Raw genomic sequence first — 26,489 nt, forward strand, 5'->3', positions numbered from 1 at the left:
TGACAAGTTAGAGTAATTATGGTCAGGTTCATATTACAATTACAGTTACAGGTGACGTGTTGATTATGGGAGTGTGGGCAGGTGTGGAAGGATGCATGTCGTGGCGGAGTGTAAATCTTAAAGGGGAAAAAAAAACACGGTACCGGATGCAAAGGGTTAACTGTAACTTTCCCTTCCTGTTTTCCTGTACCATATATTCTCTCTCTCTCTCTCTCTCATTTACCATTTTCCCTCTCGTTTTTCCACTTTCTCTTTCGCACATTTTCCCTTCCATACGCTGATACTCCTTTGCTCTGTCTGTCTGTCTCATTTTCCACTTTTCCCTCACCTTCCACTTTCTCTTTTCGCACATAATCTTTCCATCTGGTGTCAGTCCTTTCCTTTCACATTCTCCACTTTCTTTTGCTCTATCTATCAATCTGTCTACATTCTTACTTATCTGCCTATCTATCCATATGCCGTATTTTCGTTCCCCCCCCCAAATTTTATATACAGTACTCTCTCGCCTTATACACTTCCCCCCCATAACCCCCCCCCACCTCTCTCTTTATTTTTTTCTCACGTTCAATACTCCTTTTTTTTCTGTCCTTTGTTCCATCCACTGCCCTCCCCCACCTCTCTCTCTCTCTTTCTCTCTCTACCTATCTATCTATCTACACACACACACACACACAGTCTCGCTCCATGGCTGTTACCTTCACGCCTGACAAACACCTTGTCTCTCTCTCCATAGACACACACACACACACACACACACACACACACACACACACACACATTTCTACTTAATTTACGACCGCATTTAACATTACACGTTGCTTTTGTCTCTGAAAATAACAACCTTTAAAACACCGTAAAAATCTGGGCCAAGATTTAGAATGACGACACCATAAATTAACCTCTTCAATCACGGAACGTTTTTATTTATTTATTTTGCCAGCTCCAGACGATCTTACTCAGCTTTTAAGACCTCGCTGTGAAATGGCAAATGAAGGCTCTATCTCTAACCCTCATTTCAGACAATTTATTCAGCTTTTTGGGAGACCTCTTGTACTGAAAAGGTAAATGAAGTTAATCTAATCCTCCTGTCAGACGATTTTATTCAGCCTTTGGGGACAGCTCTTGTGGTGGAGGGGTTGGTCAAGGCTTTCTCTAACCCCTCTTATATATTCTTGCTTCCTCCAGACGATTTTATTCGGGTCTGGAAGAGTTCTTGTACTGAAGGGGTTAATGATGGCTGTACCTAACCCAACCTGTCCGCAATACGCCCTAAGTCAGATTTTTTTTTTTATTTCTTTGTTTCCTCTAACCTAACCTTAACCTATCCTAACCTCACCTACCAGATTAATCTAACTTTCTTCGTATTTTCTTATGATTTTACTCTAACCTAAACTTTAAATATCCTAACCTAACAGATTAACCTAACTTACTAACCAACTAATCTAACCTGATACTCTGAAAACAACCCTACCCTAATTTAAACCCCCCAGCTCAAAATTCCCCCAAACTACATATAAATAAATACATAAACAAAAATCACCGAATATGGATAAATAAAATAAACAAAATAATCGTCCGAAGGTACCATGAACAGAAAACGAAATGCGTCAAGGGACTGAAGGGGTAACGTTAACTTTCGTCTTTTGACACGCGACCTTCCCCGCACGAATGGCTATCGGGGCAAAAATTCGGGTGGCGTGACTGCAATTCCGTCTTTTCTATGGCAGGATGTGATTTGAGTTTTATTTCAGTGACAGATCGTTTTTATGTAGTGAGGGAAACGCCTGCATTAGGTTATAAAAATGTACTGATTAATCCTTTGTAAGAGAGAGAGAGAGAGAGAGAGAGAGAGACTTAAATGGGTATGATCATAAAAGAATATATGAACATACGAAAGTAGGACAACTGTCTAAGTCTGCTGGTCCATGCTGATTAGGTCCTGTAAAAGTTCTCTCTCTCTCTCTCTCTCTCTCTCTCACACACACACACACACACACACACACACACACACACACACACACTAAATGAACACCTCAAGGAGGGATACTAGCATGGGTGGTGAAACGGGTATGAGTGAGCTTGGACGTGGAAGGTGTGGGAGGCTAAGTAGGTGGATACATTTGTTAAGTAACTGTGTGAGATTGCGAGGTATGAAACTTGAGTGAGCATATAAATAAATAAATAAATAAATAATTAAATAAATAATCGAGATGGATGGATGATGTATGTCTGGAGATGTACATGACAGCTGCACCTTTTTTTCATCTGCAGTGCATACAAAATGGGAAACACACACACACACACACACACACACACACACACACACACACACACACACACACACACACACACACACGTATTTTTTCTGTGAGCTAGAATCAGGGTTTCGAAGACGTGAATGACATGTGGCGTATTTCACTGCTATTGATAATTTTGATTTTTGCCCTTTTTTCTGGATCTTACGTCACTCCATCCATAATGAGAGATTAAAGCTGAGTTGATGATGATGATGATGATGATGATGATGATGATACCCAATCTAAACATAACTATGAAATACTGGTAGTTAACCCAAAGGTAAAAATACTGAATTTTTTCACAAGAATAAAGTTTACGTCATGCATAACTGCAGAAGGAGAAAACGTCATACTGTATTAATATTTTATTTCCGAATGCAATTTTAAAAACTGGGCGAGGCACAACTTCCAAAGGATATATTTTTCTGCTCAATATTCATAATTTTGACTGGGATTCTCCCCGTATTAGAGGAAAACAAAAGTATTGGAGAACTTATATTACAAAGTCACGACTAAAATGCAAACACTAATGCACAATACGTATGGAAGGAATAATATTTTTTAGATCATTTTTTCACCTGTGTTGAAATTACGAACTTCCCAGTGAGTGAGGTGTATCCCGGTTGCACCTCTTACAACACCACATGGACCACAACGCTGCCAGACGTACGACAAACCCTCACTGTTACCCAATGATTTACCAGGCATTTAACTCAAAATCATATATAATTTTAGCTCTCATGTGAATACTTCAAATCTATATATAGATTTCCGCTGACTTGCGCGCCTTGAAATGTGAAAGCCCATGTGGAAATGACAAAGAGGACAGAAATCACCCACTGTAAACTCACACGCATGCGCAGATCACCTGACCATGGCGAACGCGGGTATATAAACCGGGAATTCGACAAGCCTTCAACCTGGTACAGAAAACACAAGAGGAGCAACATGGCAGGTAAGGAAGGCACTGCAGCTGGTAATAGTGTGATACTTCTTGTTCAGGAAATGGAAAGTTACGATGATACAATAGCGAAAGTGAAAACCGTTAACTCCTTCATGTACGATGTCGCCTGGCTTGTATTCTGCTACTTCCTGATTATTTTATTCAACTTCAGATCTCGCGTCCTGAAGGGGTTAATGAAGTCTATACATTCAACCCCCGAAGTCTGAAAAATTTCCCTCACGCTGAATAACATCGTCTGGATGACAAGAATAACACAAAAATAACACAGCAAATACGTCCTGTAGTTGAAAATATTACCCTGTTGAGGACTGGCAGCTGTATTATTCTGAAGTTGAATAAAAATAAGCAGTACGAATGAAACTAGTACCTCACGTTCAGAACCAGTCAGCGGAGACTTCAGGAAACGAAAAGCCACTCCAGATCAATAAGTCTGGCTGTTGTCAAAGCAGTCTAGATTTATCCTTCCATTACTAGGATATCCCTTTATCACTAAACCAATTCCTCCATTACTACATCTATCCCTCCATTACTAGATCTTTCCCTCCATTACTTGGTTTCACCCTCCATTACTAGTTCTATCCCTCCATTACTAGTTCTGTCCCTCCATTACTAGTTCTGTCCCTCCATTATTAGGTCTCTCTCTCCACTACTAGGTCTATCCCTCCATTACGACTGATGTCATTTGTAGTTTTCATTCTTGCACTCAACAGATAATTTGATTAAGCTTTGTGAGCGACGTCTGAGAGTGAAGGAATTAATGGAGACTAAGGAATCGCATTTACTTAATGGCTTTGAGGATTTCCTAACACCTCTTCCATAGGGATTTATCCTGCATATTACACCTCAATATCCTCTTGTATGTTATTGAACCAAACTAGGTCGATATTAAAACGACATAAAGTATAGAAGAGAATTTTATTGTGTGATATGCAAAACAGTGTCGTCAGGGAGAGGTGCTACGAGGCCTCTTATGCCACGTAAACCCCTAATAAAAAATAAATAAATAAAAAATGACCGACAGTAGAATAATACACTAGTCATGGTACTGAAGGGGTTGATTTCTCACGTCCTGATGGGTACCCGACCGGAGATTACAACCCCTTCCGTCCGACGATGCATTTCATTCTTGCTACCTCCAGACGACTTTACTCAGCTAAGGTGAGACTTTCAAACAGCAGGAAGTCCGATAAAGCCTTCATTAACCCCTTCAGCACTAGAAAATAAAACCGTGTAGGAATAGAGTAAAAAGAAAATAAACAATAAAACATGTAACTGGACTAAAAAGGACGTCAAAGTGAAACGTCAGGCAGAATAAGCTGTCGAGATAGGATGTTCAAATTGTTCACCCACGTTCATCTTAACACCTTTGCTAAACTTTATTTTTGGGAGAATAAGCCGTGGAGATAATATTCAAAATAGCCTATGTTCATCGTAACCCGACTGTTGAACTTTATTTTTGCTTCTACCAGACGATTTTACTAAGCTTAGAAAACCCTGGTAGTAAAGACCATACCTAACATTTTCAGTCCCCAAAAGTCTCTCCTAAGCTGAATAAAATAGTCTGGAATTAGCAAGTTAGAATTGCATGCTCTGGCTGAAGAGATTAACTCTTATTTCAGATTTGGCATAGCTGAATAAAATCGTCTGTAGTTAGCCTGGACTGAATATTTAAAGCACAGCACAACAATTGGTTAAAAACTAACTAAAAACTGCGGAGAGAGAGAAAGAGAGAGAGAGAGAGAGAGAGAGAGAGAGCTCACTTTCTACTAGTCATTTATGGAGCAGTTGTATATGCGAGATGTTTTAGTCTGCATGCCACATTAAAAAGTACAGACCGTACAGCAGCGAGGTAGAAAGAAAAAAAACACGTTTTCCCTCCTGAAACACTTGAGGGCATTTAGATGTGGTTGACCTCCATGTCACGTTACAGGGAGAGATTTCTTTCAGCAACATAGCAGAGAACCCAAACATGCTTTACTCATTATTAAATTGCTGTATGCCACGTTACGAGGAGTATAATTAGCTATGTGGTTAGCTTGCCTACCGCGTTACATATTTATTCTACGTGGTTGGCCCCAACACCACAATATACAGACCAGTCAGCATGCCACGTAAAAGAAAAGTATTACATGTGAATATCTTGCATGCCAAGTAGGAAAACACATTCAACCACGAAGCAGAGACGCCAAACACGTTTTACTTTCATTTCCAAACAGCTGTGGGCGTTAAAGTGGTCAGTCTGCCTGCTAAATTACATAATAACTGTATATAATCAGCCTGCAAGTCACGTTACACTGACACTGGTATTATAGGGAGTTAGCCTGCATACCAAGTTAGAGAGTGCATTCAGCTGGGTGGCAGAGAAAACTAAATCATATTCCGACGGTCATTTATGGAAGTTGTGGGCAATAGATGTTAACATGCATGACACGCTGCAGAACACCCAACAGCGGCACAGACAATTACAGACAATCTTCACAATGAGAGGTTCTAAACGATAATGCTGTCTAGAAACAGCACAATGAACCATGTCATACTGATGGCGCTAATGGTGATGGTTCCTAATCCCTTCACCACTAAAGACCTCCCATTCTGTATAAAAACCCCATATGGCGACGGCAATATTGTAAGGGCATCGTACTTAAGGGGTTTATGGGGATCGGTTAAGTCCCCAACACACACACACACACACACACACACACAAACGGTGAAGTTGTTGCCATTTATTCTATTATCAACAACTGTGTTCCAAGTTACAACAGTCATAAGAATCATCATAACACCGCAGTAAGTCAAGAATAACCAGAATCAGAATCGTTATCATTAAAATTATAAACATCTACACCCATTTTTATCAGATATCAATAATTAAAATCACCCAAACCAACACAATAGTCGTTATCAATAGAATCACCATAACTAATCAGAATAATGATCCGATTCACCACACCCATCATTATCAAGCACCCAAATGATCGATTAGAATCACACTACCACCACAATCACCCTCACCATCCCAGCACTACCTTCACTCTTATCAATGGGGCGAACAGGATCCAGAATCTCTCTCTCTCTCAGCATCATTCAATCCTTTCAGGCTACACTGCGTTTGCTCTCACCTGACAAAAACTCCTAACCCCTTCAGCTCAGATGATGGCCAAGTGTTGACGTTCATGCAACCACGGCACTGTATTCAACTTGTGGGAGTGGCCCAGTTCCGTCAGGTGAAAACAGATTACAGTCACCTACGTCTGTCTGTTCAAAGTATCACAGCATCACCACCCCCTGCTGCACTACCCTGTCTATGCATAAGTAGCCAACGTGGTAGCTCAACCCCCCCTATAGGAAGTTGACCTCGTGCGAACTATCACTGAAAATTGAACTTTGCCTACCAGAGAAAACCACCCGCGCACAGGCTACATATGTGATAAGGTTGCTTTCTCTCGTTTATCCACTGGTGTTTACGAGAGAAATACATATAAAACCAATCAACCTAGACCTGCCATTTCATCCTAAAACTAACGTCCAGCGAATCATGTAGACATTTCTTCCACAGCTCAAAGAACCCTCCCTACTTCTCTCTAACCCCCACCCGAGACAAAAATGCCAATCCGATATAAGGTTCGAGTTCTGATACGTCTGTCGCGAATAACCAGAGTCTGTAATACTACTTAGTCAACTTATCCAGTATAGCCGTAAATGACGAATTACTTTCTCCATATAAATTTACTTATCATCCCAATCATTGTTCCCACAAAAAAAAAAAAAAAAAATGGTGAAGTAGGAAGAGTAACAATATACACTGACGAAGCATTTTCTGAAGAAAAAAAAAAAAAAACTTGCAAGACATCTTTTAAAATACAGGAAAAAACTTACTTTCACCTTCATTCCAATCTCCTTTTCACATGCATTGCCTTGCTCGCGGGAGAAACCGGTAGCGGGCCTAAATCTCACCTCCGAATCAGTTATTATACAAATCACTTTCTCCCGCTGCCCCTCAAAAACAAGTCCCTCCTACGTCCACCCAGCCAGACGTTTTAAATCACATTCACTTTCCGACGACTGTTCAGAGAGAGAGAGAGAGAGAGAGATTACAAGTAGATACTGAATGCAAGTCTCGCTCGATTTCTTCCGATATCACGATGCATTCATACAGTACATCTTGTTACTAATACAAAAATCATTATAGTAATGCACAGCTCCATACACTCATCATTCATGAAATCAAAAAAGCAATCATCATCTTTGGCACCTTACCCCTAATTCCAAATATTATACAGTATGGGGAACAATACTATAAATGTTTAATTGTTTCAGCCATCCAAGAACCTGCACAACAACGGATTTTCCTCTACTTACCTTTATGTTTTCCTGTCCTCCCACTCGGTCAGCGTCCAGTCGGCGATATCGTGCATTGCCATATCTCTTCAGTCGTGACCTACATACACTTGCAACACCATTTCCCGGCACGTGGTGGCTAGACAATCCTACACAACTTGACGTCACCAGTGTTTGCCGTACGATAAGTTTTCCCGCGCGCTGGATGCTGGGCCTGGGCGGTGTTCAGTGTGGTCCAGTCTTCATCTGCAGTGCATAGAATGATTGTTTGGTTAAGAGGAAGTTTCATCGTAAAAAGGAACAATTTAACTGTCAATATGATTAATTACAGTACATTTGAGAATTATTGTCTTCGTGATAATAATTCGGAAGAAAATAATCATGTGACTTCATTTCGCTCAAAGATTAGCGGTGTTTAATCTACTAAAAAACAAACGAAGCCATTCATGCACAGAACCATACAACATAACGTACATAAATATATCCCTTTTGAAAAAACTTCCATCACAGTTTTTTTTTTTTTTTTTTTTTTTTTTTTTTTTACGAGCTCTAAGCCCTATCGTGCCTAAGGAGGGGGTTAACAGCTTCACATGGTTAGCTTGCATGCCGCGTTACAATGCGTATTCAGCAGCAAGGTGAAGCCAAACACATTTTACACATTTTAGTTTTCACACATGGCTATGAAAATCAAGGGCCTCTCTATGGGGGGTGGGGGTGCGTTGGTATAGTGGTTAGCAAATGTTGTCCACAACTGGATAAACACAAATCTTGCATAATCTACAAAACAGATCCTTTAAAAACCACTGAAACCAACTAAAATCCCACAACCCCCCCCCCCTCAACCGTACGAAACATTGCAGGCCTTATTTCCCTGCCCACTCAGTAGTAAATTTGGGGACTTGGGTGTAAATGCGATTGTGGTGTGTCGTACGTATACCGAGGGAAGGTTGTCATCATTCAGACCTCCTTTCCCACCTTAGGATGGGGCGAGGTAGGTCGAGAGAGAAAGGACTTGGTAAAAACTAACCTTCTGCCTTAAGGAGTCTCGTGTGGTTGATAGGCATTCATATAAACCTTTTCTCTGCAGGGCTAAGGAGCGTGATCGGCGCATGCATGCTGGTGGCTGTGGCTGCCACTGAAGTATTCTACAGCAGAGAGCTGCCTGCTGATACACTCAGAGGTTTGTACTTCACCTTGTTTCACTTTTATTTATTCATTTTCAGTTTTTTCTCCTCATATGCACTATTTTTATACTCAGAGGTTAGTGCAAATTCACCTTTTTTCGTTTTTCTCATTTTATGCTTTTTTCTTTGTTTGCAATCCTTTTTAATACTTCTTCAAACTTCTCTTCTCTCAGGTGTGTTATCATCATCCCACTCGTTGCCTTCTACATTTTTTCTGAACATTACACCTTAACAGTTTCGTACATGTTTATAAATTACTGTGCGTTTTAGTCATGCCTACCAAAAGGGGATATGCAGACCCGATAAGCAATATTAATCGCCGTGGAAAATGTTTCGAAATTGCCAAGAGGTCATTGTACCGCTCCCACTGGACACTAAATTCCTTAAATCCAGTGACATTTTTTTCCCTTGCCATTTCCAGACATTTTATTTGATCATAGAAGGGTCCCCTTTTACTTATGGAGTTTCCTAACGCTTTACCAAGCCCTTCCATTTCGGAAAGTCATTTTAAGCTCAATATAAGTCTGGAAGCAAACAAGAATACACTGAAAAGGGTGTCATCTGTACCAGACGTTAATAAGGCCCACAATCATCTAATAGTCTCAGAGGTGGCGCCGTGGCAAAAACTTTTATCACAATCTCTGTAAGGCTAAAACTTCCATTTCTTTCCTCAGACTTCCCTAACCAGTGCTTCGCGTCGACGCAGTGCCGAGTTTACCCCATCAATGAAACCTGGTCGGTGTTCCCCTTCTGCGGATCTGCCACCTGCACCCAGACGCCTAATGGCCTAGTGGAACTGCTGAAGGAATGCCCCCTGCCCAAGGAGCTCCCAGGATGCACAATCCAGGAAGTTGCCCCAGGTACAATATACGCAAACTGAAGTTCTGTACTTTTTTAAAAATAACTTTTATCGTGGCTAACTGCACTTTCATACTCATCATAACTAAACCAGTGATTCTTCTTGTACGCTATAAAGATTTACTAAACATAGAAAGATGGCAAAACGCAAATATAGCATTAGGTAAAAATTCTACCAGCAATTCACTGCTATAGAACTGTTCATCGCAAAAACTGATTATTATACCTCACGAATACACCACCATACGCCCATAGAATTTATTATAACCTGTTAAAAGTAGGTTAAAATTCCGTATCAATTACACACACACACACACCACTGGACTTGTTTATCCTGCAGTGAAGACAATAAAAATCTCTTACGAATACACTTTCCCCTTCCCCCTCTCAGACCCAACCGTCTTGTTCCCCGACTGCTGCCCCAAGGTGGACTGCCCCCCTGAGATCAAGGTAGAGTACTATACCCAGGAGGAGGCCAAGACCATCATTGCGAAGCGCCGAGAGGAGGCTGAGGCCGAGGCTAGGAGGCTGGCCGCAGAGCAGGAGGCGGGCACAGCAACCCAGCAGCCATCCGCCTAAGCTGACTCCTATTTAATTCCCAGCATGAGAAAATTCTAAACAGCCGTAAAAATAATCCCAACTTAAAGAAAACCCCCAGCAAATCGGCGTAAGAAATATTCCAAGCATAACAGCATAAAAAAAGAATCCTTAGCATAAAAGACTAAAAATATTCCCAGCTTAAAAGAATTTTAAGCGTATCAATGTAAGCAAATTCTAAGAGTGACAATGTACGAACAATCCCAGCTTAACAATTCCCAGTCCATCACTCTAAGAAAACTTCCAGAGTATTTGCATAAATTTTCCATCATAGTAGCACAATACGTTTCCCATGGTAAATAAGGTAAATGCCCGGCCCAGTTACTTGGTCAATTTCCAAGCAAGAATGCGCCTGAAAATTCTCAGCAAACCGGTGCAAGAAAGTTCCCATTAAAACAGTGTAAAAGAAGCCACAGCATACCAATATTATTCCCAGGATAATGGGGTAAGAGAATAAGAAAACGCAACACGGAAAGTCAAGCACAAGATAAATACTATGAAAACTCAAGACAAAATACTCACAGTAAAAAGGAAAAAAAAAATCAATATAAGAAAACTAGGAATATTCCTATGATAACCCATAACAGTCACAAGAAAACTCCGAACATAAAAACAATCCCCCCAAAAGAAAATTCGTATAGTAAAATCCCCTTTCTGATGCGTAGGATTTTCGACACAACCTTACCGTCAGTCACTAAAAGAGATTAGTTAAAACCAGCAGCTCCTGGATTTAATATAAATACTATACATGAATTATAGAGTGACTTTTAAAAACGCGGTATTCTCAACAGCAGCTTCTAAATAACTCTAAATATCAAGTTCTAGACAATTTACTATCGTTGAAATAAATCAAGTTCTAGCCAATTTACTACCTTTAAAATAATCACGGAGCACAATATTTAGCAGAAGTTTCTACATAATTCAATAGTCAGGTTCTAAACAGTTCCTAAGTCAATATTATAGGCTGCTTAACCAGCAACTAATTCTGTCAACACACCTACTTTTTTTAAACGTTCACCCACAACTCAGCAATGCAAAACCTTTGACATCAAATAACTCTGAAAATTAACCAACTGCATTTTAACAATTTCACACAACCCTGATTTTAACAAGGGTAGGTCAGTGAGAATTTACCTTAATCAACAGGACTTTTTCAACAATACCTGTACTTTGCTCTCGGAAAAATCCAAGTGCATTTTTGTAACCTCCTATCACCGTACTTTTAAAAGAGGACGTACGTGTGTTACCGGAAATTTCAACTTACAATAGGTACCTGGATTATTCTAGTTTGACCTATCAGAAAACAAGTCACACGTGAAGAATTTAGCTAAACAATAACTACCACTACGGTTGTCGTATCACCTAACTGTCATAACACAAAGACAGAAAATTTGTTGAGATATATTTAGCCTACAAAAAAGATAACGATACTTGATATATTTAGCTTACAAAAAAGGTACCGATACTTTTTTTCTCCACTGAGCTGCTGGCCTACACAGCTATCATGCGCATTCAAGTCTTTCCCCCAAGAGAGGTAGTTGTAAGAACGTCTCATATTCTCGCTTTCCTGTTGTCTTCGTCTTCTTTCATTTAGTTGGTATCATTTACATGTAAGACAATTAAAAGATCTCTTGAAATATGGTGTTTTATCTTTCCCTATATAGTGGATAACGCAAATATAACCTTAGGGACGGTTGATTATATCCGTATTTGGAGTTTGTCATAAACATTACACTATTTTCACTACTAATATAGATGAATGGCCAATGAACATGTCTTTTCATAAACGGATGACTTTATGAAACATTCAAGTTGTGTTTTACGAGTTCTGAAAGGCAGCTCATCTACAGGATACACAGATGAGTTTTTCTTACTGGAGGAGTAACCCGCCTCCACTCATACTACATGCACGACGAAGAAAATCAAGATTCGTTTATTTCGAGATGCCTGGACACAGCTTTTATAAGACTAGAGGTTCTAGGCGGTAGCAGGAATACACATTTAGGAAAATCTTACAGTACTGATAGGCTAATTCAGGTGGGGTTAGTTTTATTCAAAGCAACTGATATCTACAAAACGCTGATACGAAACTACATTAACAAATAATTATGAATAGGCTACAGTAGCAATTACTACAGATGTTAATCTTGTTACATTTACATTGTAATAGTTTTAACCCTTTACTGCTCAGGAAGAAGAATTCATTCTTTTGCAAGCATTCAAGGTTGATTAGGAGAGAACTAATTCTGGACCGTCGAGCTTTGCAACTAGGCGCCCGTAGGTGAAAGGTGGTATGCTGTAAGTACAGAACCATTTTAGCAAAACCTTGTGTGCAGAAAGTTTAGCCAGTAATGGGTTAAGATGTAAATATGCTGCAATAAGGTCTCTTCTACTAAATATGTTGTGACCAAAGTGACAATGAAGACAAAGGTGTTAAGAGGGAAGATGGTTGGTGCAGCTACATGGAAGAAGGCTGGTGAGGGCTTGGGTTATCATGGCATTCGCCCGGCCTCAGTCTGAAGCACATCAGTGGCGGGGGGGGTTGTGGCCTAGTTTTCTGTGTGCCTTGATGCGGAATGAGAGATTGCTGCGGCCGTGATGGATTGCATTAGCTGCAGAAGAAAACAAAAACAGTAATATTCAGCCCCTTATAACCCCTCGCGAGGCGTTGGGGTCCAAGACGGGAGTACTGCAGTCCAATTTATTAATGGTAGGTAACTGGCCTACTCAACTGATGGAATCACATGATCGAAAAAGGCAAAATTAATACCTCGCACTACCTATTTACAACAGACCCCTCAGCTCGATGTTTTTCTTAGCTATTATTCATTTATTTGGCTACCGCTAGAACTTCTTATACAGCTTAAGAAATGCCTCTCGGACTCAAGGGATTAAAAGCAACCTCCAGTATAAACAAGCTCTGAAAAACGCCGCAGGTTTTGTAAGATTCTGACTAAACAAACTGCTTACCATTAATGATGTGTTATGAAAGCAAACATCCATAAGCAATTCCTTATTACCAACACCGCTGTGATGGTAAGAAATAAATCTCTTTCACCATCACTGATAAGGCCTCAGTTACCATCCTTTACACCTCAGTCACCACCACACCCAACAATCCTTTCGAACAAAAATACCACATACTACTATTACTACTGCCGCTACTACTTTACTGCTACTACTAAAACTACTACTACAGAACTACTATTACCACTACTACTACTACTCACTGCAGTTATCCTCGTCCTCGCCCCCAAAACAGTCATAGTAGCCATCACAAACCCAGGTCGGTGGAATGCAATGCCCGTCTTGGCAGAGGTAGTCAGAGGGGCTGCAATCTGAAGGGGCACGGATAGATTAATAGTTATACAGATAAAGACAGACACACAGACAGACAGACAGACAGACTGTGTGTGTGTGTGTGTGTGTGTGTGTGTGTGTGTGGAGGTAATTGTTAAAGATTTCAGTGTGGCCTGGATAAGTGAGAAAGCGTTTTATTTGTATACACACTGTCAGGATAGATTACGTTAGGTGAAGTTTTCTATTAGATCACCTTAGGATAAAATGGGCTAGGTTAGATTAGGAACGGTAAGATTGGGTAAAGCTTGGCCAGTTTGGTTTAACTTAGGTTAGACCAGGGTTGAATTTGGCTAGGCTTGGTTAAATGTAAGTCAGGCTACAATAGGAATTGTTTAGGTTTGGTGAAGTGCGACTAGACATAACCAAATTAAGGACGATGATAAATGAGCACAAATTATTTCACCCTTGCCTTCTTCACAGCCTTTTGCTCGTCTCACATACAGGTCAGGGTGAATTTAGTCTGGTTAAGTCAGGGCTTGATCTGACTAAGCTAGCTTTGATCTAAATTAGTTGAAGTGAGACGATTTACAAATGGAACGAGACTGATGATAACTAACCACAAATGAGTTCGTCTTCGCCTCCATCACAATCTTCCTGCTGGTCACACACAAAAATGTCAGGGATACACGTGTTGTCACTGCAGCGGTAACCCTCACTGCACGACTCTGTTAACAAATAAGAGGGTATTATTTATTTATCTATATACTGATTTATGTTGCTATGGTCATGACGACAGATGCGAGGGCCAAAATTATCGTACAGTCTTGCTTCATGGGTTATGTGTTCATAATTTCACCCAATTTGATAACTTCATTAATTACTCTGAATCAGACTACATGATTTACCACAACTGTCCTCGTACTCGCCATGGACACACACACACACACACACACACACACACACACACACACACACACACACGTAAATTAGTACACGTACCACAATTTTCCTCATCCTCGCCACGGAAGCAGTCATAGAGTCCATCACAGCGGAACATGAGGTTGATGCAGCGACCATCATTACACGTAAACTGGTCCTCGGAGCACTCTGATGGCCCTGTGACTGTGGGAAAAGGATAATTATGTGGTAGAGATGGTAGGAAATGTGGTTGGTACTGTCAAAGTGGTGGCAAGGAATGTGGTAGGAATGGCCAAATCAACAAAACACTTCACTGTACCGAAAGGGTTACGGGTCTACGAATTTTGGGAATGCTAGTTCAAGAATTTTACCTGTGCCATACCTTCTGAAGATTTCTAACGTTTGCTGAAAAGCCTATACTCCCTAACTCGGCTCAGATATATTTTCCCTTTGCAGTTTAATTCACGTAGCTAGTTCACTGGGAGAATAAGACAACACTACAGCTCTACACCCTTTTCACGGCACTTTTCGTGATCAGCCCCACATTGTTACAACTCAGCATTCAAGATGGAAAGATACAAATTTTGGGCCAAAACATTATAGCAGCCTTTCGGCCATTGTCAAGAAATAGATTATGTGCCAGGTATTCCACAGGAAGTGCCTTAGTAAGTACGGTAAACAGCTGGCCACAGGAAATTTACAAACCTACAAAATAAAATCGCCAAGGGCCCACCTGGGCGTAAATAGGCCTTGATCGTACCCGGCAAACACACCAGGGTCTGTATTCTCGGGAGTTAAGGAAGCTCTCTAACACCTCCTCCTCAGCGATATATTTCTGGATGTGGGGTGGTTAAATCCTTTGTACGCTCTTTGGTGAGGGTATGGCGATATTGGAAGGATTTATGTAACACAGAAAAGGACGGCAAGATGTACTAAGCAAAATAAAACACTTAGGAAGAGGTGTTTGGGAGATTCCTTAACCAGCAAGATGCGGGCCCAGGTCGCCTCACGTTTCTTCCAGCAATTTACCTATCAATTAGCCCATCAGTTAAAGAAAATGTGACGTACCACAATGCAAGTCATCCTCCCCTTAAAGTCGGTCCAGATGTTCATTCATTTTACTAATTTTCCCATCATTTTCTTACTAAAACAGAGAAACTACCGGTACTCCAAACACCCTCGAAACTAAACATTATGCCCAGGCGTTTGATTTTACAATATTACTGGCGAAATAAAGGGAGAAAAACATACAACATACCACAATACAGCTCGTCCTCCCCTCCTGGACAATCAAGGAATCCGTTGCAGATCCAGTGCTCCATGATGCACACTGTATTGATGCCTTCACACTTGTAGTAACCCTCTGAACACGTCACTGTGGAAGATAAGGAGAGGTTAATACATTACTCAGTTCATCCACAGAAAGTTACATGGAAACTGGTCAAAATCAGAAGCTGTGAGCTGTTACCCTACAAGAAAAGTGGTTGTAATCGGAACAAAATACCGGTATTAACTTTGTATGGCATGATGTTCACTTATTTTATTCTGGTTAAAGCCAAAATATTTTAGCTACCTGAACGAGACCTGTCATTAGATCTCTCTCTCTCTCTCTCTCTCTCTCTCTTAGGAATCAGTCTTGTGGACTTCCAACCTTTGGATCCTTCTACCTTACATAAAAAAAAAAAAATAAATAAATCTGACCAAAAGTTAACCCTTTCTCAATTAAGACTACAAAGGACCTAGTTACATCAAATGGACTTATCATCCTCATCAAAACAGACTACAGGCAATAATGTGATACGTACAGCATCCTTGCTCGTCATTGCCTGACGGACAGTCCTGGGCTCCGTCACAGTGCCAGCGGCTAGGGATACAGTCGCCTTCTGGTTCACACTGGAACCCCGTGCATGGCAGCTGGCACCTCACTGTGGATGGATTGACAGAGGGATAGATGGACGAACAGACAGAGATGGGTTGTTAGTTTCCTGACATCCCATACAAGGTGGCTGGTTCCATAGTGAAGTACAGTAGAGAAAGATGCAGAAAGTGACATATAGCTTACACACACACACACACACACACACACACACACATACCAGCAGCAGCAGCAGCAACAACAACAACAACAACAAACTGATCAGAGTGGAGAAAATCGGGAGAGGCAGTAGACAGACTTAGTGTGATGATGATGATGATCTTATTAACGATAATTGTACAAAGTGTCAATAACAAACACACACCTTCTGAACTTATATGATTTAAGAATACATGATTATGGTATCTGTTTTGAGTTTAAGACAAGGATAGTCAAGCAAGGAACTAGAGGACATTTCCATGCATAAAAAAAAAAAAAAGGAGGGGGGGGGGCTAGTCGTAGCGTCTTGAAAAGTCGATATTCACTTAGAAGGTATTGGGCACCTTTAGCTGTGGGCACCTTTAGCTGCACCATTCCTACTGCATATTCTGTGTTTTCGTAACTCGTGCCTTTATCACGTTAACGAACAATCAAGAAAAAGCAATGAAATTTTGAGGGTCCATGTATTCTACCTACTAGGCTACTAAGCGGCAGATAGGAAGACTGAGGCAGATGGTACAAGTAAATGAGTATGATATGCTCATACTATCATAAGCTTACCAAGAGTGAGCACGAGAGCTAGTATTCCCACCCCTAACATCTTCAATCATACTGACGGACTTCTCCATATCTCACCCTTATATACCCAACCAGGCGATCGGCATCTGCCACTATGGCGGACCAATATCATGTTACATTATCATTATCCCATTTGACACATCCTCAGCATCTTTAATGACACTGACGAACTTCCCCATATCCCAACCCAGCCTATGGTTCACTGTCACTATGGCGGACCAAAATCAAGCTACATTAACAGCATTATTCTATTTGACATTTTGTTTATATTTGCCATCTCCAGGCAATTTTGTTTGGTTTAGAGGAGATACTTCGAACAGGAAGGATTACATTACAGCTTTCAGTGAACCCTGCAAAACAGGACGTATTTAGCTGAATAAAAATCGTTTAAATGTAGCGAAAATAAACTAAAACATTTCAAGATTCGAGGGCTTAATAAGATACCGAGAAGTATCCTGGCACTTGTAGCTTAATGTGCATTTTTTTTTCCTACTTTTAGTTTCACAACTTACCGTACTACATTTTACAACTTCTTATAGTTAGGAAAACAAAATAGAAGTGTATTGCAAGAAACGTTCACCTAGGATACACAGATGACAATATTTGAGGGGTCTGTTCGTCTGTCTGTGTACGTCATCACGCAACATGTAACTCATATAAATGCTCATTTACTTATCGAAGTAATACACAGTACCCCCTCTCAACAAATAAAAAAATCTCTTAAAAAAAAAAAAATCTATCACAATGACAATCTTGAACAATCAGCTGTCATTTCCCACGCTCACACACCAACAACGTGATTAATGATGGTAAGGATGGTGATGGTGGTTGATGATGCTGGTAGTGGCAGTAACGGTGATTATGATGATGGTGACAGTGGTGGTGATGGGTAAGGTGGTACTGGTAGTGTTAATTGGTAGTATGACTGATGATACTGGCGGTGGTGGTGGTAATGACAGATGAGGTGATGATGACAGTGGTGGTGGTGTTGTGATGGTGTTGGTGATGGCGATGATGGTGACAGCTGTAATGATGGTGGTCGTCGTGACGGCGATGATGGCGAGTTGTAAAGATGGTGGTGGGTGCTGATAGTGGTAGTGGTGGTGGAACTGGTGGTGTTGGTGAGAGTGGCCATTGCAGGATGATGATACAAATAAAAATCAGCGATGGTAAGGTTAAAACTGGCAGTGATAATGAGAACATTGTGATGCTTTGAGTGATTATGCTGATGATATACACGCTACTGATAATGGTGGTAATTGTGAGAATCGGGTGCTGGAATAATTGAAATATGATTGATAGTGATCGATATAATATGTAAGTATGGCGCAAGAGTGGGGTGATAGATTATGTGAAGTATCGGTTGTCGTGGGAAAAGTCCTGTAGTAACGACATGGCATATTAGACCCCAATGTCCTTATCATCGTCTGTTTTTAACCTATTCAGGTTAACATTATATTTTATCCGTCAGACAGCCTTATTCAACTTTAGACATCTCGGCGATCCTCAAATGTTTAAAACCACCTTGATCCTGTTCTGTACTCTCACTCTGCCCTAACCCAACTCACCCCAGAGCTGGCCTTAGCAATGGCTGTACCATCTTTAGACTATTTGGGGGGATGCCAACTAGACTCTTCAACTTATATCAAGAATGTGCTATTTCGTTTTATTAAAAATTATACCACACACACACACACACACACACACACACACACACACACACACACATATATATATATATATATATATATATATATATATATATATATATATATACTTGTACATGTAATTAAATGTTAAAACTATACCGAGAAAGTTTTTTGCTTTGTTCAGCAGAATCTGCATTTTTACTTCAACACATTAATAACACTGAAGGGAAGCTGAGCCTGTTTTAAAGAATGGTTAACCCTGATAATTCAGCAAATTTACAACTGGAAACAACTTTCCCGTCATCAGTGTCCATAATTTGCATGGAGCATTTTTTTTTTTTTTTTTTTTTTTTGTCGTTCCCTCATTCAAAGCTGGGAATTTCAAGCCGTGCTTCCAATCGCTTCATAAGCATATATGACCATCTACATCTGCTTTTACTTAACAGAGACATCAGCTGACACTCTGACCAGATATCAACATAGCATGAGTCAAAAAAAGAATAGTAAAGAAGTAACACATTAAGGAAGAAGGAAATGGGCCAGCTGCAATTGCAAAGGCCTTCTTACAATCTCACAGTCTTCGGGAAAGTAATTTTAGTACAGTAAGCAACAAGGATAGTTATATCGTTGCTTTAGATTACCAGAAGTGTATAAGAAAAGCAAATACCTACTTGGGGGTACAGGAAGCCGCGAACTTTCGCGGAAGAGTTTGGGTTTCAACTCGTGGCGGCATGTTTACCATGTGGACGCGTGGACTACCCATGATCTCTCAGATGAGACGCATCAGTGGATCAAACCTACAGCAAATATAGCAATCCAACCTAACCTAACCTAGTTCAATCTACTTCATATGTAAATGACCCGTCTCAATGATGACTATCTGAAATGGCTACCACTGAGAAACCAGCTGAATCCCCATCCGCCTGTCCAAGTATCAACACTATGAAAAAAAAAAAAAAAAAAAAAAAAAAAAAAAAAAAAATCTACTGTACACCAGTTTATTCTGCAGCTATTTGTGATTCGCTGGATACATAAAATGAATCTAACTTACCGCTATAGCCGAGGTTACAGACAAGAAGCGAGCCTTCCCTCCTTCCTGCCAGGCCTCGGGATGGTTTGATGTTGGCCAACCACAGCGGGTTTTTGCCCGCGCCTCGCAGTCGGTATAGTAGCTCCAAGTACAAAAGTTTTCAAATTCTTGAAATACGAACAACTTAGGCTTGAGAATATAGCAGATTTCAAAAGTCTGGAAGAAGCAAATTGCCCACCAACCAGACGCCAACATGGCGTTCAGCCACTTCCAAGTTTCAGTACTCGCACTCAGTATTAGTTTTTTACATAATCCACTTTTCATACCGTCAAACTGTAACCAAATGCTGGTTACAGAAAAATACAATTTCTCTGGCATATGCCAAAATTTGGAGGGTAATTTTCGGCACAAAGTTGTAATAATGGCCGCGCCTGGCAACTTTCGTTAACAACGTTTATCAGCATCCGCCAAGAAATCCACGGGTTCAAAATGCATACAGATTATACTGATACCTATTATTGAGGCGACTGTTTTCCATTGCACAAAACTAATTTTTGCTTTCCGTCCCCCCCCCCCTCCCAACCTCTATAGAGCGATCTATACACTTACATGGTAGAGGTGGCAAAACTTGTGATTTCCCCACGCCGGGGACGGGAAAATCAAATGGGTTCAGTAGGCATACAGTCAGCTCTATGCTCCCACTGCCCACCAATGCACCAGTGATTCACATATATGAGGACAACAATGTAGGTACAGTAATTCACTGGCACACTAAGAACTCTGTGGATCCCAGTGTAACTTACAGCATAATGGAACCTCGCCTTGCGTTGACTGGCAGCACGGTGCTACCTCCCTATCCTCTGAAATCCAGTTGCAGCTCTCGTTACACGTTTCCTTGCAGGAATTCATGGCAGAAAATCCAAATGCATCCAAGTACAAAAATACTAAGTGTAATGGATGATACTGGCCCACTGTAAGGGGATGAATAATATACTGTAGATATATACAGTACACCACATCTAGGAATCAGAGCTGAAGCATCTGCAGCGGGGTTATTCTATTCACGGCTCAGAAAACTTCAACTGTATACATGCTATAATAACCAAAACGAAACTTAAATGAATCACTGGTCTGACCGAGATTCTGTCTCAGGCCCTTGGCTCCATACACGCACTTTGCCTCTCGGCAATGAGAGCTTTTATAGACCCCATTACAGTGCCATCTACCATGGTTGCTGATGGGTGTAAATGGCTATATATGATTCAATTCAGGGATGCAGTAGCCTATGACCTAAATGGTTCCTTACAGCCATTTCCAAGATGTGGCTGGAAAACAAACACCAGAGGCCTCTTTTTCTGGACCTGATCTTGACGTTATAGTTCTGAGTGCTCTGATGGCGTCTGGAGTTACTGATCTGATAATGACGCTACATGGACATCAAATGGTCTGAATTCATTTATTCCTTGAGAAACGTGTACTCACTACCTCACAAGTGTGAGCAATACATTATGTGGTTTTAATCTGCACCCACAGGATTATAACTGGTTCCACACTGCAACCACTGTATACAGCTTACGTCCCAACTGCACATTCTCTGCAGGACGCAAGCAACAGCAATGCAATCTCCGTTATTGCAACCTCATATGCTACATTTTATGCTTTGCATCCAACAGTGGATACAATCCAGGAAATACATTCCTAAGCTCCAACAGTGTACCCAAACACACAGCCCAGCATACCTCATGTGTGCAAGCAATACACTGTACGATTTTAATCTGCACCCACAGGATTATAACTGGTCCCACACTGCAACTACTGTATACAGCTAACCTCCCAACTGCACATTCTCTGCAGGAAGTGAGCAAGTAACTGCAATGCAATCACAATTACTGCAACCTCATTTGCTACATTTTATGCTTTGCATCCAACTGTAGATACAAGCCAGAATATACATTTCCTAAGCATCAACAGTGTACCCAAACACACAACCCAGCACAAGGCACTAAAACAAACCTCAAACATCATCAACTGAGCAATTGTACAACCAACTTACACTGAGATATGGTGCAGTGATGTTGGGTGTTAGGACAAGCCCAAATGACTAGTGGGCATGACTAATAAGTGGTTTGAATAACAACCTTAAGGCTTAATGTACACCACTGTGGTGCTTTAGAGCCTCATCCCATTTGCATGAAATTATTATCAGATTGTTACAGATGGTCAGTGAACCACTGTAATGATGATGGTTGGTGGTCTTTTTGAAAAGAAGCTGGCATCTCACTGATGCCTGAGTTCTACCACCAGACATCTAAGTGGTTTTGGAAATTTTATAATACCTCTTCCTTAACTATTTACTTTACATATTACTTCTCAGTATCCTCTTGTACATTAAAGATGTAAAACTACATTGATATTAAAGTAGCATAAATAGCATACAAGAGAGACTAGGTGTAACCTTCATAATAAATCGCTAAGGAAGAGGTGCTCAAGTCCCCAATGCCACTTATAATTCAACCCGCTGTCATAGGAAACGTCTCCATGCAAAATGAGGAGCTTTCAAACTTTATTTATTAGTGCTGATAAATAACCTTTATCAGTTTAAAATTGAAATTCAACATATAACAAAAAACCTTACCAAACTCTTCTCTTTTTTTAAAGTTACATAAAATACAGAGTAATACTGGACTACAGACTACTTGAGAATTTACAATGAACTCCTTCACATTCACGCAGTACAGAGACAGAGGTATGCATTAAAGAAGCACATGATTACCCTACAGTAAGACCCATATTCTCATCAGTTATGGTGGCTCCCTTGCATCTCTTCCTCACCATTTTTTTTTTTTCTATCTGGAGTACTGTACTTTCATTTGTTCAGCCTGGTGATGTACTTTTCTGGTATATTCTTGCTGCCCACAGCAGAAATAGTAGTACCTCTAGGTTCATCTGCAATGTGAACCCAGTGAACTACAGGCTGAAGCTGCCTCCTGCTGTAGTTCACCATCCTCCTTTCAGGGGAATAGGAAGGGGAATTGTGGGACACTTGTATAACAGGCAAAGGAACTGCTCGGTTATACGGGTGCCATGTGATGGCATCCCTTCCCAGCACAGATGATAATTTAACACTGAAAAAATTTCTCGTACTGAATGGGTTCACAAAGACGGTATCTAACCCCTTCAGTTTGAAAAGTATCTTCTAAGCTGAATAAAATCATCTGAAGGCAGCAAGAATAAACCACTCAAATAAGTCACTGAATGGCAACAATTAAGGAAGCTCCTTGTCACCTTTTTTTTTTTTTTTTTTTTTTTTGGGCTAACTCCAGATGATTTTATTCAACTTGGGGTAGATTTTTTTGATAGACAACTCTGATGTAGCATTAATAAACTCCATCTGTGTGATAGGCCTTTCATTAACGGAATAAAATCATGTGGTAGCAACAAGAATCAACTATAACATGTTATCTGGACTTGGGTGGCTACTGTACAGATGGTCCTCATGGAGTCAGGTATGTGTCCCAAAATATCACAGCTCTTTCAATTAAACTGGCACTGTACACTGAGGAAACTGGTAAATTAGCTTTAAAGGTAACAAGGGAACTTTAAAAACATTTTTGTTATGGAGACTTCATAAAAAAAAAAAAAAAAAAATACACCTGCTGTATTGTTGCATGCTAGTTATGCATTCTCTGTGGCTATACAAAAGGAAAAGACATAAAAGAGGACAAAGTAAAAAGGAAGGGCATAACCAACAGCTAAAGATATTTTCCTTTGTCAATGACAGTACAGTAGAGCCTCAAGTCCTCATTACTGTATATATCAGGGATATGTTCCATAATATTGTTTTTCAATCAACTGGTAATGGATATTAATGGAAATTGGAAATCTGCTTTATATGTGAATACAAAATTTTAACCATTTCAATCCAATAACATATTTCCTAATATTATGCTTCTTATCTCCAGGTGATTTTATTCACTTTACAATGTGTGGTTGTGAAAGGGGTTAATCAATCTTAGTTAACCACTTCAGTTTAAGAAGTCTCCTCATAATCTGAATAAAATAATATAGAAAAAAAAAAAAAAAAAAAAAAAATGAACTGATGGGGTTAACAGGCAATCTTTTTTACACTTTTCTGTGGACTTCACTGCAAAAAAAGATGTGTTACAAATACAGTAACCCCTCGATTATTCGACGTAATACAGTCAAAGGCATGTCCGGATAGTGGATCTGTCTGGATAATGGACTTCTCCCCTGGTCCCCCTTCATACATAACCTAACTTTGAAAGCCACAGTAAAAGGCCACTACAGTACATCGTACAACATTTGTTCCTGTTATTTAACACCAGTCTTATTTGGTTAAGCTGACCTATAAACCAAAGCCAAGCAAATACCATGGTTAAGCAGACCCATCAACCACAGACAAGCTATCACCACTGAAGGGCCATACCCTGCAGTGGCTTGAAAAAGCATGAATAAAAATGGCCTTGCTGGGCAAAAATGTTCTCATGGTCATAATTTCCACCCGGATGCAAGCATTTTGTCCAGATAAAATGGAAAATATGTACAAATAATGGTTTTGAACAGCCAGATCACAGAGTCCAGGTAATGGATTGTTCGGATAATGGACGTCCTGATAATGGATTGTTCAGATAATGGACATCTGGATAATCGACAGATAACTGTATCACAAATGCTTTCAAACATTCGGTACCATAAACTTGGGGAAATGAGTAAGTCAGTGTGACATGCAGGTAGCACTGGACCTTTGACAGGTGATTTTATCAAATTTGTTTAAACAAATGGTACTTCAAATTAGGCATACTGCCACATCAATGTTTTTAATAGAAATGAAATTTTAAATGGCAACACTTGTGTAATTTATTGAAAAATTAACAGCAAAAAATTGTATCATATCATTTATAAAGGCTCCAACAACATGCTTGCAACATTGGATCTTGGTCACTTAGGGGCAGCTCTCCATACTGTTCAATATGGCTTGTGTAATTTACCAAAGAATTAACAACAAAAATCGTATTGTATCATTTATAAACGCTCTAACATGTTTGTATGGGTCGGTCTTGGACACTTAATGGCAGTTCTCCACACTACTTGACCTCTGGCACTCTCCCTGTTCAGTCCCTTATCCCTTAGGTCACACTGTATGACCTCATCCCAGGTCTTTTTTGGTTCACCTCTTGCAACCCTACCCCTGACATTCACACCCTTCACCTTCCACACCCAATGATTAAAAAAAAAAAAAAAAAAAAAAAAAAAAAAAAAAAACTTCCTGTTATTATTGTATTATCATGATAGCAATCAATACTTTCAGGTCTGGTGGCTGGAAGGCAAACAGAGGCTCACTTGGAGGATCTATTTAATTTTCACTGAGAAAGTTATTATTCTTACTGCGCCTATATTATTTTATTCATCTTTCAAATGGATAGTACTGCTGGGGTTAATGAATGATATTTCTAAACCCTTCCACTACCATACATCTCTCTGAAGCAACACAAAACTGTATGGAAACGGCAAGAATACAATACGAAGTACGGTAGTTCACTAAACTAAAGTTAACCCCTGCAATCGTAAGGTCCGATGTCTGTTATATTCTTGCCGGCTCCACACAATATAATTTAGCTTGGGATAGATTTTTGAACTGGATTGGTTCTATATAGCCTTCGTCAGCTCCTTCTGCATAATGAAGCCTTTCTGAAGCTGAATATAATAATCTGGATGTAGCAATAAAAAAGTCATCGTATTCAAGAGGTTAGCTGTTTCACTGCTAGGGATGTAGGCCTACATTGCAAGTACCTGTGTGTTTTATTAAGTTTGACACCTGATGAACTTGTTTGGTGGAGAGAAATTCATGCAGTCAAAGGGTTAACACCATGCTGATTAACCCTTCTGCTGCTTACACATCATAATAAGATAATGTCAATAATTTTGATCAGCTGGAAAAACTTACAGCAGCCAGAAAGTTATAATTATCGTTACTTTTTGCTGCTCTGAACACATTTACTTGTAAAGCATTGAATTTTGCCAGCTGAGAAAATTTACAGCAGTCAAAGGGTTCTGCTTCTCCTGATACAAACCATTTGCTGCTGTGAACACATCTGGGCATTTTATCCTAGGTAACATTAGATGATTTTGTTTCAGATTAAAGAAATCCCAGCAGTCAACAGCTTAACCTCTTTGATATATTTTTCTATTTACACTCAATCCTCGTAAATCGCGGCTAAGTGGCTGTCACATTGCCGGCACCCTTAAATCGCTGTTAAGTCATGAAAATCGCAGATCTAGGCACCGAAGTGGGCCTTTTCTGAGGAGAATCGTAAATCGCAGCATTCAATTTGAAAATCGCGACCCAACAACCTATCACCACCCGTCCCTGGTGGCACGTGTGCATACTAATGCCACCATGTTGTTACTGTTCTGCCCACCAACCCGCACACTACAAAGCATCGCCGTGGAGTACGAGAACTGCCTGCCTTTTTTTTGTGCACTTTCCCCCCCACCTCCTACCTTCCACGGCCCCTCCCGAACCCCCAATGAAGCGCTCTAAGTAGCATGGCATCAAGAAGCAGTCGCCATTGTCGTACAGTCAACGTTTGGAGCTCATTAGTTGTGTTGAGAAGGGAGAGAAGTTTGCAAGGCTGGCGAAAGAATTTGGGAAGAACGAGTCGACCATAAGGACGATCTAC

At 40.3% G+C, this 26,489-nt stretch overlaps 1 protein-coding gene across 1 annotated transcript; it reads left to right on the top strand.

Annotated features, from left to right (window-relative positions):
- The first annotated feature begins 3,229 nt into the window (after positions 1-3,229).
- LOC145403679 (uncharacterized) lies at positions 3,230-11,875 on the top strand. The gene is made up of 4 exons (XM_080275370.1): positions 3,230-3,252; positions 8,687-8,779; positions 9,458-9,643; positions 10,033-11,875. The coding sequence occupies exons 1-4, from the start codon at positions 3,246-3,248 to the stop codon at positions 10,218-10,220; spliced, it is 474 nt and encodes a 157-aa protein (XP_080131496.1). The 5' UTR covers positions 3,230-3,245; the 3' UTR covers positions 10,221-11,875.
- The last annotated feature ends 14,614 nt before the right edge of the window (positions 11,876-26,489 follow it).

This window comes from Coenobita brevimanus, chromosome 61 (genome assembly GCF_032717465.1).
Source record: "Coenobita brevimanus isolate Jiangsu-jjx chromosome 61, ASM3271746v2, whole genome shotgun sequence".
In the NCBI taxonomy this organism is placed as follows: Eukaryota; Metazoa; Arthropoda; class Malacostraca; order Decapoda; family Coenobitidae; genus Coenobita; species Coenobita brevimanus.